The 17,303-nt window shown below is 41.2% G+C and overlaps 1 protein-coding gene across 1 annotated transcript in view; it reads left to right on the top strand.

Moving 5' to 3' along the window:
• The first annotated feature begins 1,146 nt into the window (after positions 1–1,146).
• The window catches only part of ARSJ (arylsulfatase family member J), a 72,721-nt gene continuing 56,564 nt past the window's right edge, over positions 1,147–17,303 (top strand). Inside the window, exon 1 of the mRNA XM_001503317.5 lies at positions 1,147–3,184. Coding sequence (XP_001503367.1) covers positions 2,787–3,184 — 398 coding nt within the window. The 5' untranslated portion in view covers positions 1,147–2,786. The remainder of the gene's footprint in view (positions 3,185–17,303) is intronic.

Below are 17,303 nucleotides of genomic sequence, written 5' to 3' on the forward strand. Positions count from 1 at the left end.
TATAGCATATATGTGTGCACGTGTATACGTGTGTGTATGTATCACTTTATGGAGTATAATGGTTAACACATGGTAAATATTCCGTAAATGTTGAATGATTATTATTTTTTATTCTTACTTGAAATCTCAACTGAAAATGGCCATCGTTCTTGCACAGCAAGATGGACACTTCTTGTGCTATGTCATTGGCTATCCCCAACTAAAGTCCCTGGACCCATCTGAAGGTTTGTTTGCATCTTTTCCAGTCAAGCCCCTGGTTAGGCCTACGAAGCCCGGAGCCTTACTTCACAGTGCTTTTCAATCTCCCAATACTGAGGTCACCCGTTACGTATTTGATGATTTAACTCACAGAATCACCAAGAGCACATTTCCAAACAGGTCTTCTAAAACCGACCCTCTCCCTACCGACTAACCAGAATGGCCTCGGGGAAGAGAATAAACTAGTAGGAGGCTACACTTGCTAGTGAAATTAACCACATGGAGCACATTGCAAGTTTCAAAGCAGCTAAGTTTCCATTTTACAAATGTTTTGCCTAGAAACTCAACAGGAGCTCTAACAACAGGAAGGAATTAAAATAAATGACTAAATGAAGCCTAGGTTTATGCTTAGGCAATGGGGAGAATCTGACATTTTATGCCCCAGCCCATAGTAGGTGTTCAATACGTAACTGTTCACATGGATGTAAAGATTAGATTGGTGGCTACCAGAGGGGGAAGGCGGGGGGGGGCGACAGGAGAAATAGGGCACATGTATGGTCACAGATGGTAATTAGTCTTCGGGTGGTGAACATGATGTAGTCTACACAGAAATTGAAACATAATGACGTACACCTGAAATTTATATAATACTACAAATCAATGTTACCTCAATAAAAAAATAAACTTTAAAGATATATAAATAATAAATAAATAACTGTTGAATGAATTTTGGGGGGAGAAAAAATATCTCAATGGCTCTTGGCATTGATTACTCCTCTATCGATGTTATAAATGCCTTTCCTGCCTTTGGGCAGGGCTTTAAAAGCCTATGATTCTGGTAAAAGCAGGCATATCTTCAAGATCAGGACAAGCTTTTACAATGGTTTTACTCCACATAGTTAAAAAAAAAAAAAACGTGATGAAGTTCCTGGAATTCCCGGAATTACTGGATGGGAAACGGTGGCTTCCTTACTGCAGGAGCGCAGACTGGCCTCGCGGTTCTGGAGGGTGAACTGTCTCCCCTCTTCTTCCCCACCTTCTTGGCTGGAGACACCCTGTGGGTAAGTTTAGGGAGAGGTAATAGGAGGGAGCAATCTCAATCTCTTCTCGTAGGGAGAAGCTAATAAGGAAGTCAGGCCGGAAAGGCCAGCAATAGGGAAAGGAAATTCAACTTAAAAACTTGTGGTCGCGACTGTTTAAAAAAAAAAAAAGAGGCGGGGATAGAAGGAGTAGGAAAAATGGGGGAGAGGCAGGGGGAAAAGGGACTAGTAAAGGAAAACCAGAAGAGGAAGAAAGGAAGAGTGTGCTACGCAGGCTGCTGCTTCTCCTGTTCTTCCCCTCTCACTCCCTCCAAAGCCAGGAAAAGTTTGCAAGCGCAACATTCGGGACGGGAGAGCGAGCTCTTCATTCACAGACCCAGGAAGAGAAGCGCCCACCTCACCCTTCCCCATTCGCGCCGCCTTGGGTTTCCCTCTCTCCGGATGATGGAGGGCAGCCGGCGCGACCCAGGGAGGCGGTAGCCCTGGCGGATCCCCCGGATCCCCCGCAGCTCGCTCGCTCTCCCGCAAAGCCACCCCTCCCTCCTCCATCCTCCTCCCGGAAAGGAAAAAAGGAAAGGTCGAACCTCTAAACCGACCCCCCCCCCCTTCCTGGGGGAGCTAACGCAGAAAGTACAGTTCTGTGATTCACTGGAGAGAAAAGAGGGAGGAGGCAGCAAAGAACTCCGAGTGCCAAAACTAAGTAAGTTAGCTGACAAAACGCACGCAGCTTGCAGCGCCTCCGCCGGGTGCACCAACTCTGCGGAGACCAAGCGGGCTCGGTGTGGAGCGGCCACGGGGGCAGGGACCCCGCTGCGGTCCCCACGCGCTCCAGCGGCCCGGAGAAGAAATCGCTGCCCGCAGTTCCTGCAAAGGAGGGGAGGTAGCGCCGGAGGGAGGTCAGGAAACGGCCTTCTCTCTCACTTCGCCGCCTGGTGAGTGTCGGGAAGATTGACAAACGCCTTGGAGAGGACCGGGAGAAAGAGAGAGCCCTGTGAAAGTGCAGACGGTGATCGGGCAGCCGGTCCGCTCCGGGCAGCGCCTCATCTGCCCGGGTAAGAGCGAGGCGCGGCGGCTCAACTTCCCAGTGTTTTCCAGGTGAGGGGACCGCTGGACGGGCTGATGACCCACCGCCATCCGTGCGCGCGCCCTCGGGGGAGCCCCGCTCCCCAACGTTGAGAGCGCCCTGGAAAATCCCCCGCCCAAGGGGATTCTCCATTCCTTAGTTGAATTTTTTCTCCCAAGAACTTTTGGGTGGAGGTATTAACTTTTTTTGTGGAAGCTGCTCTGGGGAGCGAGGAGGAGGAGGAGAAAGTGAAATCTGATGGAGAAGAGCGACTCCTTGCTTTCCCGACGGCCCATCCCTTAAGCCATCACTTCTAGAAGATTCAAGTTGTGGGACGTGCTGATCCTGAGAGGAGCGCAGGGCTTCTTTCCGGGTGGAGACCCTCCGCCGCCTGCTCGGTCCACCCCTCCCGCGTGCATGTGTGCGCCGGCGGCGGCGCGGGGTGCGTGGTTCTGCGTGTCGAGTGTCAGCTGGGACCCGAGTGAATGGCCCCCAGGGAATGCGCGGGGCATCCGCCTCCGCCGCCTCTGCAGGCCTGGGTCTGGCCGGGAAAGATGCTAGCCATGGGGGCGCTGGCAGGCTTCTGGGTCCTCAGCCTCCTCACCTATGGTTACCTGTCCTGGGGCCAGGGCTTGGAGGACGAGGAGGAAGCGGCCTTCCGAGCTCAAGCTGGAGAAAGGCCGGAGCCCAGCACAGCCTCCACCTCCCAGCCCCATCTCATTTTCATCCTAGCCGATGATCAGGGATTTAGAGATGTGGGTTACCACGGATCGGAGATAAAGACTCCCACTCTTGACAAACTTGCTGCTGAAGGAGTTAAACTGGAGAACTACTATGTCCAGCCTATTTGCACACCGTCCAGGAGTCAGTTTATTACTGGAAAGTAAGTGTTACTGCTTCATATATTTATTCCTTGGAGAGATCTTAAGCACTTAATTAAGATCCAGCTCCTAATTTAAGGGAGTAGCCGAAAATACGGGGAATGAATGAATGAATGAATGAAATGTGGTATTGAGTTATGGTGGGTGTTAAAATGGATGCCCTATTAATGATCTGGAAAGTCTCCTCACTAGTCTAGAGCGGCTTTGCTTCCTCTCAGAGCCTGCTGTGAAGTCCCTTCTGAGTTTTTAAATGAAATCAGTGCTTGTAAACTCATCTACCAACCAAAGATGTCCGGAAGTGGTCTCCTTTTCCAAATCGATTTTGGCTCTGGAGCATGCTCACATTTTGTTTTAGGTGTCACAATCGAATTCACAGTCACTATCACCAAAAAGAAAGGCCAAAAATTTTTTGCAACTCTTGGTTTGTTCTTAAATCTAGAAGTAAATAATCAAAGCCCTAGGTCATGGCAGAGAAGAGAGGTCAAGGAGACAGCTATAAGGCCATGTAGAATCTGACCAGGGTACACCTGACCCGGAGTCTCTGATAGGTTATTTTCTTTTACTGGATCGCTAACCAAGGCCATATGTAATTGCCAAGGCAGTCCTTCAAATACAAGGAAATTCAATGGTAAATGCTCAATAGGAGTCAAACTTCGTTTGAAGTTTTCTGCTTCTCCTCATATGTCTGAGAATTTTCTGAGTAACTCTAAGAGAAATCAGACTATTTGGATGCTATAGTGTTTTTAATATTATTGTCGCTTTGACAAACAGCTAAATCTTCTACTTAAAGTGTTGGCTCATTTTCATATTTTTCCTCTATCCTATCGGGACATAGGTTACTGTAACTGATTTGGGTGTCTGAATTCAGCCTGTGAAACGAGATACACTAGTAGATCCGGGGGTCAGGCTACCCCTGGACAGAGGTAGAAGAGAAGCCTTAACGGTGTCAGTGTGTCTTGTGATCTCGGTGTTAGGGAACCCTCGCTTCGGTGAAGTTGTCCTTGGAAGTGGATCCTATAACAGTAGCCAGTATCCATTGGAAAAATAAAGACTATTTTGTCAGAATCTCTGTCTTGCAGACACTTTTGCTTACAGCATGATTTCCACTGCTTAGCAAACTGTTAGAATTTAGCATCACTGCCAGAAAAGAAAAAAAAAAAAGCCCATCCTTTCCTTTCTTGATAGAAAGGGAGAAAAGAGTCTTGTTGTAGTTCAGAGTCATTTTAAAGGTTAATTGTGGCATCAGAAAGTCAAGGGCATTTGATATTTATAAAGGAACAGATTGTTGGCTGGAAAATATCAAGTCCATCTGGTGGCCTGGAAGTCAAGTTCTTCATGTCTAATCCCAACCTCTCTTATATTTGTCTTATGAAATAAATGTCATGAAGGCTCTGAACCTCTTCCACTAATTTATAGAAGACAGATTTACTCAGATAGCCAACAGTAGTTGAAAAAATGTGTAACTGAATTATACGAATTTATCTTTCACAATAAAGCATATGTTTAAGGCTTTTCGCCAAACAAGACCATTTAGTTCCTAAACGTTAACAAAACTGATAAAATATCTGGGTTTTATCTTTTAATCTTTATGTCTACTTAATGACATGAAACAGAAACGAATACTTCCTAATTTTTCTCTGTTGTCAAAAGTTGATTCTCCTGTGCTTTCAAGGAATCAAACATCTCAGGGGATTTATTCTCCTATTGCAACTTTCTACTCAATGCAACAAGTTGTGTAACTGTTTTATGGACAAAAAGTTCAAATAGCTACTGTGATTTGATTTAATTTCTATTTGAATTAAACAGTTGAAGCCATTTTCACTTGCAGTTCTCCTTTCAGACAAATTGCTAGAACTTTCCTTTAAATGAACACAGATATAAGAAAGAAAGTGGTTATGGAAGCCTAGTTGTGGGTCTAATGGTAATAATGCAGAGCCCAGAGAATGTGGTCATTTGTCCTCTCCATGAGCACATGTCTATGCTTTCTGGATCCTCAAGTTAAAAAAAATTAAAAAGAAGCAGTAAAAACCTAAATGGAATTATTTTAAGGGGAAAAAGAGGTTATGTGAAATATGAGAGGATTCAAATGTCTGCACATTTATAAAAAAAAGAGTTTAAATAATTGAGACTGAAGCTACTTTTGATAGTATTAACAAAACAACCTTCCCTTTATATTTTGCTGGAGTCAAAATATAAAAATCTATTCCCCGTACTGCACAAATGTATAACAAATTCCGGATTTCTTTAATAATTTACATCATACCCATCTGGCAATATTGAACATCAGTCAGCCCATCAACAAACATTCATTGTGTGCAACGAGAAACAAGTAAGAAGTAAGCCCTAATCTCTGGACAGTGGTTATCAAATTTGAGAGTGCAAAAAGAATCACCCAAAAATACTGGTTAATGCAGATTTCCAGGCCCAACCAGCGTTCCCCTTCAGTAGGTCTGGGTTTGAGCCCAGAAATCAATAGTGATTTACCAAGCATGTCAGGTTATTCTAATGTTGACACTATTAATATAAATTGAGAGTATTACACTACACGCTAGCATCTATGGAGCAGTTACTATGTTCCAGGATAATGCGTTTTTATGTCATTAAATCTTGACGACAACTCTATGACATAGTTGCTATTGTCACCCCGTTTTATATAGATGTGACCACAGATTCCAAGAGAGGTAGTGATTCGGGAGTTCTGTGCGCTGGACTTTGAGAAACGGTACCGTAGGTGTCAAAGTTGGCCTGGTGGTAGAAAGGGCGAGAGAAAGTGACAGCCTGCGTTTGATTTATTTCATGATTTATTTCAAAGTCATTTTCTCACCTTTTTTTTTTTTTTACAATTTTGCAGTAAAGACATGGAAAAATGACACCATCTCTTTAAAGAGGATACAGTGAAGGCTTCAGAAAGAATTATAAGTTTTGCAAAATTTACACATGCGTTTTATGTAGACTTTAGTGAAGGAAAGATTGGCAATCTGAACGGAATTTATACCTTTGGCAATAATTTTGTGTTTTTACTATTTTGTTTTTTATTTTTTCCACTTGGAATGCCATGATGATCATTTTTAACAAATGCAAAGGTAACTCAAATCATGTGCATTTGTTATAGGATATTTCATAAATTCATTTTGTTTTAAAACAGCCCCTACCTCTCACCTAGGGTAATCACTCTCCAAACTTCCAACACCTTAGATTAATTTTTGCCTGTTTCTGAACTTTATATAAATGGAATTATAGAGAAGGTGCTTTTTCATGTCTGGCTTCTTTCTCTGAATATTATGTTTGTAAAATTTATCCATGTTGTCGCCTGTAGATACAATTCATTTATTCTCTTTACTGAATAGTGTTCTTTTGCATAAATACACTACAATCTTTTCAGCCATTCTACTGCTGATGGACATTGGGTTGTGTCCAGTGTTGGGTGATTACGAATAGTGCTGCTGTAAAAATACTTGGGTATGTTTTTTTGGTGAACATGTGTATACATTTCTCTGGGATATCTATCAGAAAGTGAGATCGCTGGGTTATAGCTGCGTGTGTTCCGTTTTGGTAGATGCTGCCCGGCAGTCTCCCCAGGCGGTTCTAACAGTTTCCGCCCTCAGCAGTACGCATTCTTAACGATGTATGGAGGGTTCTTTGCATCACATCTTTGCCAACATTTGGCATTGTCTTTCTCATTTTAGGAATTCTGGTTGTTAGGCACTGGTATACCATTATGGTTCAAATTTGCATCTCCCTAGGGACATAAAATTGAGCCTCTTTTCATATTTTGTGGACTGTTTGGGTATCCCCTTTTAAGAAGTATCTATTCAAGTCTTTTGCCTATTTTCCCGTTAGGGGATTGCCTTTCCGTATTGATTTGTGGTAGTTATTTATATATTCTATTCCTTGGTCAAATATTTGCATTGCAAATGTCTTCTCTCACTCTGTGGCTTGCTTTTTCACTCTCTTAATAGTGTTTTTTGATGAACAGACAGTTCTAATCTTATTATAGTCTTGTTTATAATCTTTTTCTTTTTATGTCCTATTCAAAATATCTTCGACTAAATCTTATCAATGGTCTTTTTTTCCCTAAAAGTTTTATTGTTTTATTTTTATATTTAGATCTACAATTCATCTGGAATTAATTTCTAGTATGGTGTGTCAGAGTTCAAAATTTTTTTCCATGTATATTTCCATTTGACCCACACTGTTTATTAAAAAGCCCATACTTTCTCCACTTCACTGCAATGCCACATTTTTCATAAATCAGATAAATGTACATGTTTGGGTCTGTTTCTGGACTCTGTTCTGTTCCATTAGTCTCTTTGTCTGTTCTTGTGCCAATACTACATTCTCTTAACTCCTATAGCTTCATAATAAATATTACTGTTTGAAATGTGAGTCCTTATAGTTGTTCTTCAAAATTGCCTTAGCTGTTCTTTACCAGTTCATTCATTTTAATATGAAAGAAGGGAAGTATGGATCTATAGACGCAAATTGGTTGAAAGACTTGGTTTTGGGGAATACGAGATAGTTCTCTTCTGAATTATCCTATTTTCTACGTTAAATAACAAATGAGGTCATTAGCTGAAACTGAGGATCTGGAGACAGAGATAGGAAATATTCTTCTAGGAGAGTGAGAAAGTGAATTAAGTAGGAAAATGCTGTAAAAGTCCTGGGCAGCAATAAGAGCCCACTTGAGATTTGTGGTCATAAATTTAAACAGAGACCAGTCATCATTTGTTTGTTTTTCTCGCTCCACGTTCAGGTGCTTGTGTGCAGAAGAAGCGCCATTGAAGAGGTGGATTTAACTAGCTTTGGGGCTTTTCCAAATGAATAGAGCAGGATTGTGGACTCTCAACTTGGCAAGGAAAAGGGGAAGACTGTAAGGGATTTATGTTCTCCAAAAGAGTGCCAGAGTCAGTGGATCGACTGTGCGGCTGGGGTTGAAGTGAGGACACTGCAGGAAATCTGAAAAGATAGATAATGGTAATTGGAGAAGTGTATGCTTGGGATCAAAATTTTGTAAGTAGTGCAGTTTTGGGCAATTATAGAGGAGGGAATGCTAAGGGGAGATGGAGGAAAGGTCTTTGGAAGTGAGGAAGGCAGGTGTTGGATGGGCAGGGTACTGGATGGATCGCTTCGGTGGATATTGAAATCATTAAGAACAATGAGAGGAGGGGTGGTAAAGAGGACAGTGAACCAGGTGCTAGAATCGTCTGTGATTTAGGGGTGAGGGAAGGGCCTGGAATGGGGTGAAGGACTCTAACAGGAAAGATGGTGAGTCTATAGTTTGTTGCCTTTCAAAAGTTGAGCTTTTAAAAGGAGACAGGAGCAAAAATTGTCTAGAAGTGCCAGTGAGGAACTAGGAGGACACCCATCCCTCTTCAGACTCGGTGACAATTGGGGTGCGGGTAAAAGACCAGTCCAGCAACAAGCCAGCAACGAGCTAGAGCAAGAAGGTGGAGGGAGGGTCCAGGAAGGGGATGAGGTCAGAGAGGATTTTGCTAATGACAGACTTGCAGTAACAAGATTCCTTGGAAAGAGTTATGGAGTTAGGAGGGGAGAAGGATTGAATCAGAGTAGAGGATGTACAGAGATACGTAGCGATGAGAATCTGAGGGAAAGCAGAGACATTGGAAAGTTTGGAGTCATGGTGAAGGTTCAAATAAGTGGTGTTGAAAAGCATGGTGGAATTTTTTTCCAGATGATCTCTTAGGAAGTGGTAAGTGTTCGGTCTTAATTACAGCCTTTTTCTGGGGATTGATTGAGCTGGCCTCCTGACTGGCCGTCACCAACTACTGCAGCCACACTGTACAGTCAGGCGCGCAGCCAGGAGCTTGGGGGCCTGGTGTGGTCCAGGAAGATGGGATCCGTGTAGGCCTCCTCTGTGGACTGCAGGGGGCGGTAGAGACAGGGGAACGTGTCTCCCAGGAGTTTACAGAGTCTTGCATTAGATGTGAAATCACCAATCAACAATTATCCTGGTGTTGAAACCCTGAAAAAGTCATTGAATTCTTTCAGGCACTCTCACAGGAGAAAGATTCAAGGCCGCTAAGGGGAGCAGAGTCTGATTGTTCCATTTCATAGGCACGTGGGCAGACACACACACGTTTTCTCTGGACCAAGATTGTAAATGTCAAGGGTCAGCCCTGCTCCCCCTTCCATCCACTTCTTTTACCCAAGGCCTAGTCTTAAGTAGAGTTATAGAACACTGGGTGTTCTCAACACACCAGAGAGTACTCAATAAATATCTGTTACTAAGAGTTCACTTCTACATTCATAAATATTTAGTTAATACACAAACATTTAGAAACATTTAAATGTTTATGGTTGGAAGTTTAAAAGAAATAGGAGTTTTTTTCCCAGCCTTGCTTTGGCTTTGGCAAACGAATATAAAATGTGGAGAGAGTGGCTTTCAAACCTCACGTATCCATTTCCAAAAGAATGACTCCTTCTTTTCCTACAAAATGCTGTTTGTGCACTCTGCACATTTTGCTTTTATGTGCTTGACAAGTTTGTTATTGATGTTATAAGTTGCATGCTTTTCCCCCAGGATGCTCAGGAGACAGTGTTCACTCTTCACTGAGGTCGGCGGTGAGCCAACTTCAGAGACACTTTGTTTAGTAAATTCTTAGGTCTTTTGAAGGAAAAAAAAGAAAAGAATGACTCCATAGACCAGACCACTGGACAAACAGCTGCCTCATATTTGACCAGATGGACTTTCCTGACAGTGGGATCATGGTCAAGTAAGCTATTGGCATACCCTCATGATCAAAGTCCCTAACTTTAAATGAATCTTTTTAAAAAGACACCTTTTGAAGTGAACCCCTACTCAGGTAATTCGGTCGAGTTTCCTGAATAGTTGTTCTGAGAGGTGGAAATTTATCCAGGTGCAGAGGGTTGAGAAAATTTTGTTTCATCCAAATGACCTCTCCTGGAGATCAAAGATGGGAGGACAGAAAGACTTGGAGCCCCTGCTTCTAATATGAGCTCAGTATGAAAGCATCTTTTATTTCAAAGTTTGGTTTCATTCGGATTTTTTCCTATAGAAATATTCCAGAATCGATTTCGATGTCATCTTCTTCTGCATTTAACTTTGACGTAATTAGAGTTTGTGGTAATGTTCTTTCATCATTCTAGATATGAAATATTCCCAGAAGTGTTACTTCATTGAGACCTTCCTTTCCCTGTGTGGTCTATTGCAAAAAAGACTTTTTGCCTGTAATCTTTGCTCCCTCTCTCTTCTAATTCACCCAGCACATTCGCTTTACTCCAACCTGACTCTCATTACATCACCACCCTCAGCAAACACCCCCGGGGTCCCCCGCCAACTACCCCAGAATGGGAAAATAAATGAATTTTTACCGAGGACCTTCTTGTGCCAGTTGCTTCTCAAACATCCTGTCATTTGATCCTCACATCCACCCTGAAGGTAAAATATGTTTATTATTTTGAAAAATATTTATGAAATATTTAACAAATGTCCTCATTTTATGGAAGACATATGAAAGCTTTAGAGTAACTATATCCATTGGTCAGAGTCACACAGCTTCTAAGCAGTGGGGTCTTATATTTGAACCTAAACTTGCATGGCTTCAACAAAACCCTGACTGTTTTCATCACCCACTTCTGCCCGCTACGAAAATTGTAAGCACCTTCTCCAGTCTTTAAAAAAGTTTTTAGCCTTGTCTTCCTGTCTGTCTTCAAATGCTCTGCTCCAGAGAAAAGATGCTTCGCTGTTTCTCATGCACATCTTGTGCTTGACTTTCTCCCTCCCTTTGCGCATGCTGTTCCCACTCTTTGGAATTCAAACCCTGTCCCTCTTTGCCCAAATGCCAACCTCTAATTAAGATTTAGCTAAAATACCATCTTCCCAATACAGCTTTCCATGACTCCTCAGCCAGAAATATTTATCCCAATGATGACTTACATAATTCTTTCTATTACTGTCTTGTTAGACCTCATTTTCCACCGTGTGCACAGCTGTTAGTGAACCTCTTACCTCTCCTGCTGGTCCCCCTGACAGCGAGACTGTGATTTATTATCTCCATAAATCTCACAGCACCCCATCCAGTGCTTTGTACTAATAGGCACTAAATAGATGTGTGAAGAATGAAAGAATGAATAGATGAATAAACGATTGTTTATTTCCCTCTGGAAGGCAATGTGTATAGAATTTATTGTGAAGAAATCTGAATTACAATGCTGATTCAACAAATGCCTGACTGTGACTTTGAATAAGTAGTTTAGTCTTTCTGAGACTCCATGTTTTCATCTGTAGAACAGGAATAAGGATATCATTTGTCTTACCAATCTCAAAGGTTATTCTGCTGATCGATTGAGGTAACATACGTGAAAACAGTTTGAGGGACCACCGGCCCTATGGTATAGTGGTGAAGTCCAGGGCACTCTGCTTCAGTGGCCTGGGTTTGCAGGTTTGGATCCCAGGCACAGACCTACACCACTCATCAGCCATGCTGTGGCAGCAACCCACATACTAAGTGGAGGAAGACTGGCACAGATGTTAGCTCAGGGCTAATCTTCTTCAACCTACAAAAGAGGAAGATTGGCAACAGATGTTAGCTCAGAGTGAATCTTCCTCACCAAAAAAATAAAATAAAATAAAACAATTTGAAAACTTTTGAGTATTATATAATTTTTAAGTAAAAATTCTTTTCAATTTAGAGCTACATCTTCATCATTTTAATCCTGTATGAATTTTAAAATAACTATTTGTTCTTTTTAAAAGCTTTCTGTGAGTATAGTCATATCTCTTTTCCAGTTTCAATCTTTTAGTACAAAGACTTAAAATTAAACCCCATATGTTTTAATTTTAATATATTTTTTCCACCACGATTTTTCACATGATATTTTTAGTTCTGAGATTTCCAGGAAGGTATTTTTTTTTCAGTTTCTGCACTTGGAGATTGTGTGTGTTGTTGGTTGTCATGCTTGGCAGAATCTGATGGAAGCCTGCTAAGCCTATGACAAGCGAAAGCTAATGTATATTTAAACAGTGGCATGAAGAGTGTAACACTAAATGACGAGAACTGAAAATAGGGTAATGGGAAGCCAAGTGATTAATTACTTCAGATTCCTTCAATCCACAATAATTTTAAAACATGTTCTTGAATATCAGTCATGTATTAAGATACAGCTTTGAATGCCAGCTCAGCCCAGGGAACACCACTCCGTAGGTATGCAATCAATTATTTGGAATTGAGACATTATTTTAGGCTTCTGTGGGATTGGAGTGCTCTGTGATCACTGTTTCAGCAACCTCCTAAGTGGTTATATTCCCTGCAGCATCTGAATCCACACTCCTCCCCAGGCCCTGGGGGAAATCTCTGCAGCACAGTTGAAATCATGCCACTCCCCTGCTTCACATCTTTGAAAAGCTGCCGCCACCTGTAGACTCAAGCCCAATCCCTAAGCAATCCGTATAAGGCCTTCAAAATCTGGCCTCTGATCTATTCTGGTGGAGTCTCCCAACACTTTATACCCTCTTTAGATTATCACTGCCAGGGTACTTGTACCTTCCCACAAGAGCTAGGCCCCCTAAACTCCCTGTTTCCTTCAAAGCAGGATTCCTTTTGCTAGAATGTTCTTCATTCTCCTCTAGGAAAAAGCCAGTGCACCCTCTCAGACCCTCTCTCACCCTCATCTCCTCTCCCGTCCTCCTCTGATCATTTATACACCTTTACTCATTTTCTTGGGTACAATAAGATGTAGGGGCCAATGTAGAGTGATAGAATTCTTAGGATTTAAAGGCATGTTGCACGTCATTTTTTCCAACCCCTTCATTTTGTGAGAATGAATGGAGCTCTTCTCTCCACTGACCAAACAGAATCTATAATAGCATGTCTCCATCATATCACCGACACCAGTCTACCAGCCACCTGGGCCTGGTGGGAGGCAAGCCAGAAGATGATCACGAAGTTGTTGTCGCCTTACTGATGCATACATTGATATGCTTTTCTCAGGACTTGGCTGTTCTCAGGCTTGATGGAGAGGGTGGGGGAACCAGACCTGGATGAGAAAGAGGCCAGGGAATCTGACAGGACCCTGTGAGAGTACTGGATTGTTCCATGCACAATGTCCAAACAGTCTTGATAAGCATGGTTTGGCAACATTCATTGTCCAAGAGGATCCAACCAGCAGGTAGACACAGAAGCAGGAACCTGAGTGGCAACCAATGCTTGATTAAATTAGATTCATGACTACAAATCCAAAATTGGCACTCAAAATGCCCAGCGATCCTTTTACCTTCCTCTAGGGTGTGTCCCATTCTTCAGAGCTACTATTTCAAAATTTCTCATCTCAAACTGCCAGTATCCTCTCATCAGCTCAATACCTTACTTCAAAATTCCAGTGAGAGAAAAGAAGCATTAATGAGCTCTGTTTCGTATTAGCAACATAAAAGTTACCAATCCACGGGCATTGATCACCTTCTTCTCTGCCTTCCTTGGTCCAGGGGGCGTTGAAGCACACACACCTGTCACTGACTCATGCTCCCCAGGGCTACTTCTGCCCTCCTCAAGGACTTGATTCCTATACTTTTACCCTTTCTCTCCTTCATATTTAATTGTTCTAGCTCTATGAAATCATTTCTATCAGCATGTAAGTGAATTTAAGTTCCTTCTATCTAAAAACAAACAAAAACAAAGCAAAAACTTACTTGACTCAATTTCTCTGCTCTCCTACCTAGAAAAAATTCATGAGTCATCTATACTTGCTAACTCATTCCAATAATTAATTTATACTATATTAATCTAGACTATAATTATCTATACTATAATTTTGATAGTATAATCTTATACTACAATATTAATTATATTAATGTATGTCATAATGTATATTCTAATATCAATATATACTATAAATTATATATAATTTTAAGATGTTTAATAAATCTATAATTTATTAACAATTTATAAAAATATTGTGCCATAAGCTTGAATCTGAAGAACTCAACAATTTTTAAATTGTTTTATCAGACTTTAAAAAATGATCTTTAGAATGAGTATCATGAGGTTAAAGACTGTGTTATATCCTTTGAACATGTCAGATTCTTGCACAAGATAAGGCCATAATAAATATACATGAACTGAGTACTTCAGACTCATCAAATTAAAGTTTAGTTTAGTTTAGAAATTTTTTAACTCACTTGAAAATGTAAGCGCAAATACTTGAAATCAGTTTTTTACTTTGATCCTAGTTTGTTTGTCTTAGCAATGCTATAAAATCTAATGTAATCATACCTCTTTCTAGCTCAAGGATTTAGTTGAAGATAAAATCTTGGTAGTAGAGATGTAACATTTATTTGGCACTTAACAAGTGTTAAGGAATATATTTTATATATATATATATATGATTCTCTAATATATATTCTCTAATCTATCTATGTAGGTATATATCTTTTTCTCTCTCTATATATATATATTCTCTAAGCCCCATAACTCAGGGGTAATTATTATTATCCACATTTTACATGTGAAAGAAATCAAGCTCGCAGAAGTAAAGTATTTTGACAAAGACTTAGTAAGTAATGAGGCTAGAATTCCAATCCCAACACTATGGTTTTTCCACAACATTATTCAGATGGTTGACAAGATGGGTTATCTTTAGAGCAGAAATAAATGAATATCTTATTCAAAGTAAATAAGAGAAATATCTTCATTCAAAGTAAAGCAACAACAGGCTGAATAGATACTTATTCTAAAAGCCAGACACTCGTTTCAAACTGGCTTTCCCATACAATCTGGGGAAACTGGAATACGCTCTTGTTCCTCATTTGCTTTATATGTAAATTACAGATAACATTATTAACTTACCTTTCAGAATTTGTAAGAACACTTAAATTATTAACCCCCTGGAGAATTTGTTAAAACATTCGTTTCTCTGGGCCCGTCCCCAGGAATTCTGTTTCGGAAGGTCTAGGATGGGCCCTGAGATTCCACGTTACTAACAAACCACCTGGTGCTCATGTGATGATGAAGTCACTGGTGGTCTGGGAACCACACTGAGTAACACTGCAATACAGTTTTTCGTTTTTTTGAGGACGATTAACCCTAAGCTAAGATCTGCTGCCAATACTCCTCTTTTTGCTGAGGAAGACTGGCCCTGAGCTAACATCTGTGCCCATCTTCCTCTACTTTATATGTGGGACACCTGCCACAGCATGGCTTGACAAGCAGTGCACTGTCTGCACCCGGGATCCGAACCTGCGAATCCCGGGCCGCCGAAGCAGAATGTACGAAATTAACCGCTGTGCCACCGGGCCAGCCCTCTGCAATACAGTTTTTATTGTTTTAATGCTCCATGACTGTTTATTACCATCTTTATCTCTCTTAGTTTTCACCATTTATTCAACATCTACCATATACGTATGACTGTTTAATTTGAGTACTCTCCATGTAGTAAGCACAGTTTTTCCTCCTACTCTAGAATTGAAAGCTTGTTTCAGGTCACATAGATCTGACTCTTGAAGGAGACATCTTCTCTATTAACATGCTCTGCTCTCCTATAAAGTGAATGATAAAAAGCTTCTTATTTTGAGCAAAGCAATTGGCTCAAGAGCAAGAGCAAAATCAACTGAATTTCTGAGAACTAAATCATGAAATCGAAGATGCTAGGAAATAAAGACATTTTGGCAAATTGCTCTTTTCTTTTAGAACCTTTCTAACGCAATGCCAACTTGAAGAAAATGGATGTTTATTTCGGGGTCTTGTTTAAATCAGTAAACTATGAATTTGATTTAATTTGCATCAATTTCAGGACACGTACATGTATATGCTAATTTTCTGAAGGCTTATAGCTAGTCTGAATTAGCTGGGGAACTCACTGTCATCATTTACCTTTAAAAGAAACTTGGGTCATTTGGGTCAACAGTCTTGAGATTTGCTAAAATAATTCGATGATTTGGTTCTAACGATGGAACACTTCTGATCTCTTTTCTTTTCCTTTGTGGCTCTGAATGATCCCAGATGACAAAATAACAAAACAGAAAACACAACTAATTTAAAATAGAGTTTTATTGAGACAAATGTTAATATTATGTCATTTAATGCTCACCACAAATCTGTGAGGCAAGTGAGTGTTATTATTTCTCAGTTTTATAAAGGAAACTTCCAAGGTAAATGTACATCCTTACAAGTTCCACAGGGCAGAAAACTATGCATTAACTAGTTTGTCAGACTCATGTGTAAACCTTCATAAAGCTTCCCATTACCAGTTAATGAGATAATGACCCCGGATTTAATTTGGCTTCTTGTTTTCCTTTCCCTGAAATTCATTCATTATTCATTCATTCATTCGTTTGGTACTGAGCACCTACTCTTTGCCAGGTACTGCCCTAGGCACTGGGAAACATACTGGTGGACACAACCTACAAAAATCCCTGTTTTCATGACATTTATATTCTAATGCAAGGAGACACAAATAAGTGAAATATATAATATGCTAGAGGGCGATATGCTCTATAAAGGAAAATATAGCAGGAAAGGGGACAGGAGTCGCAGGGTTAGGAGGATGATATTATGGAGGTCAGGGAAGGCCCCAGTGAGTAAGCAGATGAAGGAGGGACCTTGTATATCACTGCTGCAGGAATGCAGGACAGTAAATGCCTAGACCCTGTGACAGGAGCATCCCTGGTGTGTTCAGGTACCATCAAGAGGCCAGTCCAGCTAGGCTGGATCAGAGAGAGGGCAGGGGAGAGTAAGAGGAGGTGGGGCCAGAGTGGTTAAGAGAGCCAGATCCTGTAGTGCAATATGGGCCGAGGCAAGACGCTGACTTTCACTCTGAGTGAACTGGGAGCCATTGGAAGGTGTGTGAAGCAGAGAGGCGACGTGACCTCACACGGGTTTTAACAGAATCACTTCTGTGGTTGTGGTAAGGGTAGATCCTAGAGGTAAGGTTTGCAGCAGGAAGACCTCACAAAGAGACCACCCCTCTAACTTGTGTGAGAGATGATGGGTATGGAGAAGGGTGATAGGAAGAGGTGGCTTCTAAGTATATTCCGCAGGTAGAGCAGACAAAAGTTTTGGATGGACTGCAAATGGGTTGGGAAGAAAAGGAGGAATCAAGGACAACTTCAAGGTCATTCACTTTGCTATTAGCAAAAAAAAAAATGTG

This window comes from Equus caballus, chromosome 2, assembly GCF_041296265.1.
Source record: "Equus caballus isolate H_3958 breed thoroughbred chromosome 2, TB-T2T, whole genome shotgun sequence".
Classification (NCBI taxonomy): domain Eukaryota; kingdom Metazoa; phylum Chordata; class Mammalia; order Perissodactyla; family Equidae; genus Equus; species Equus caballus.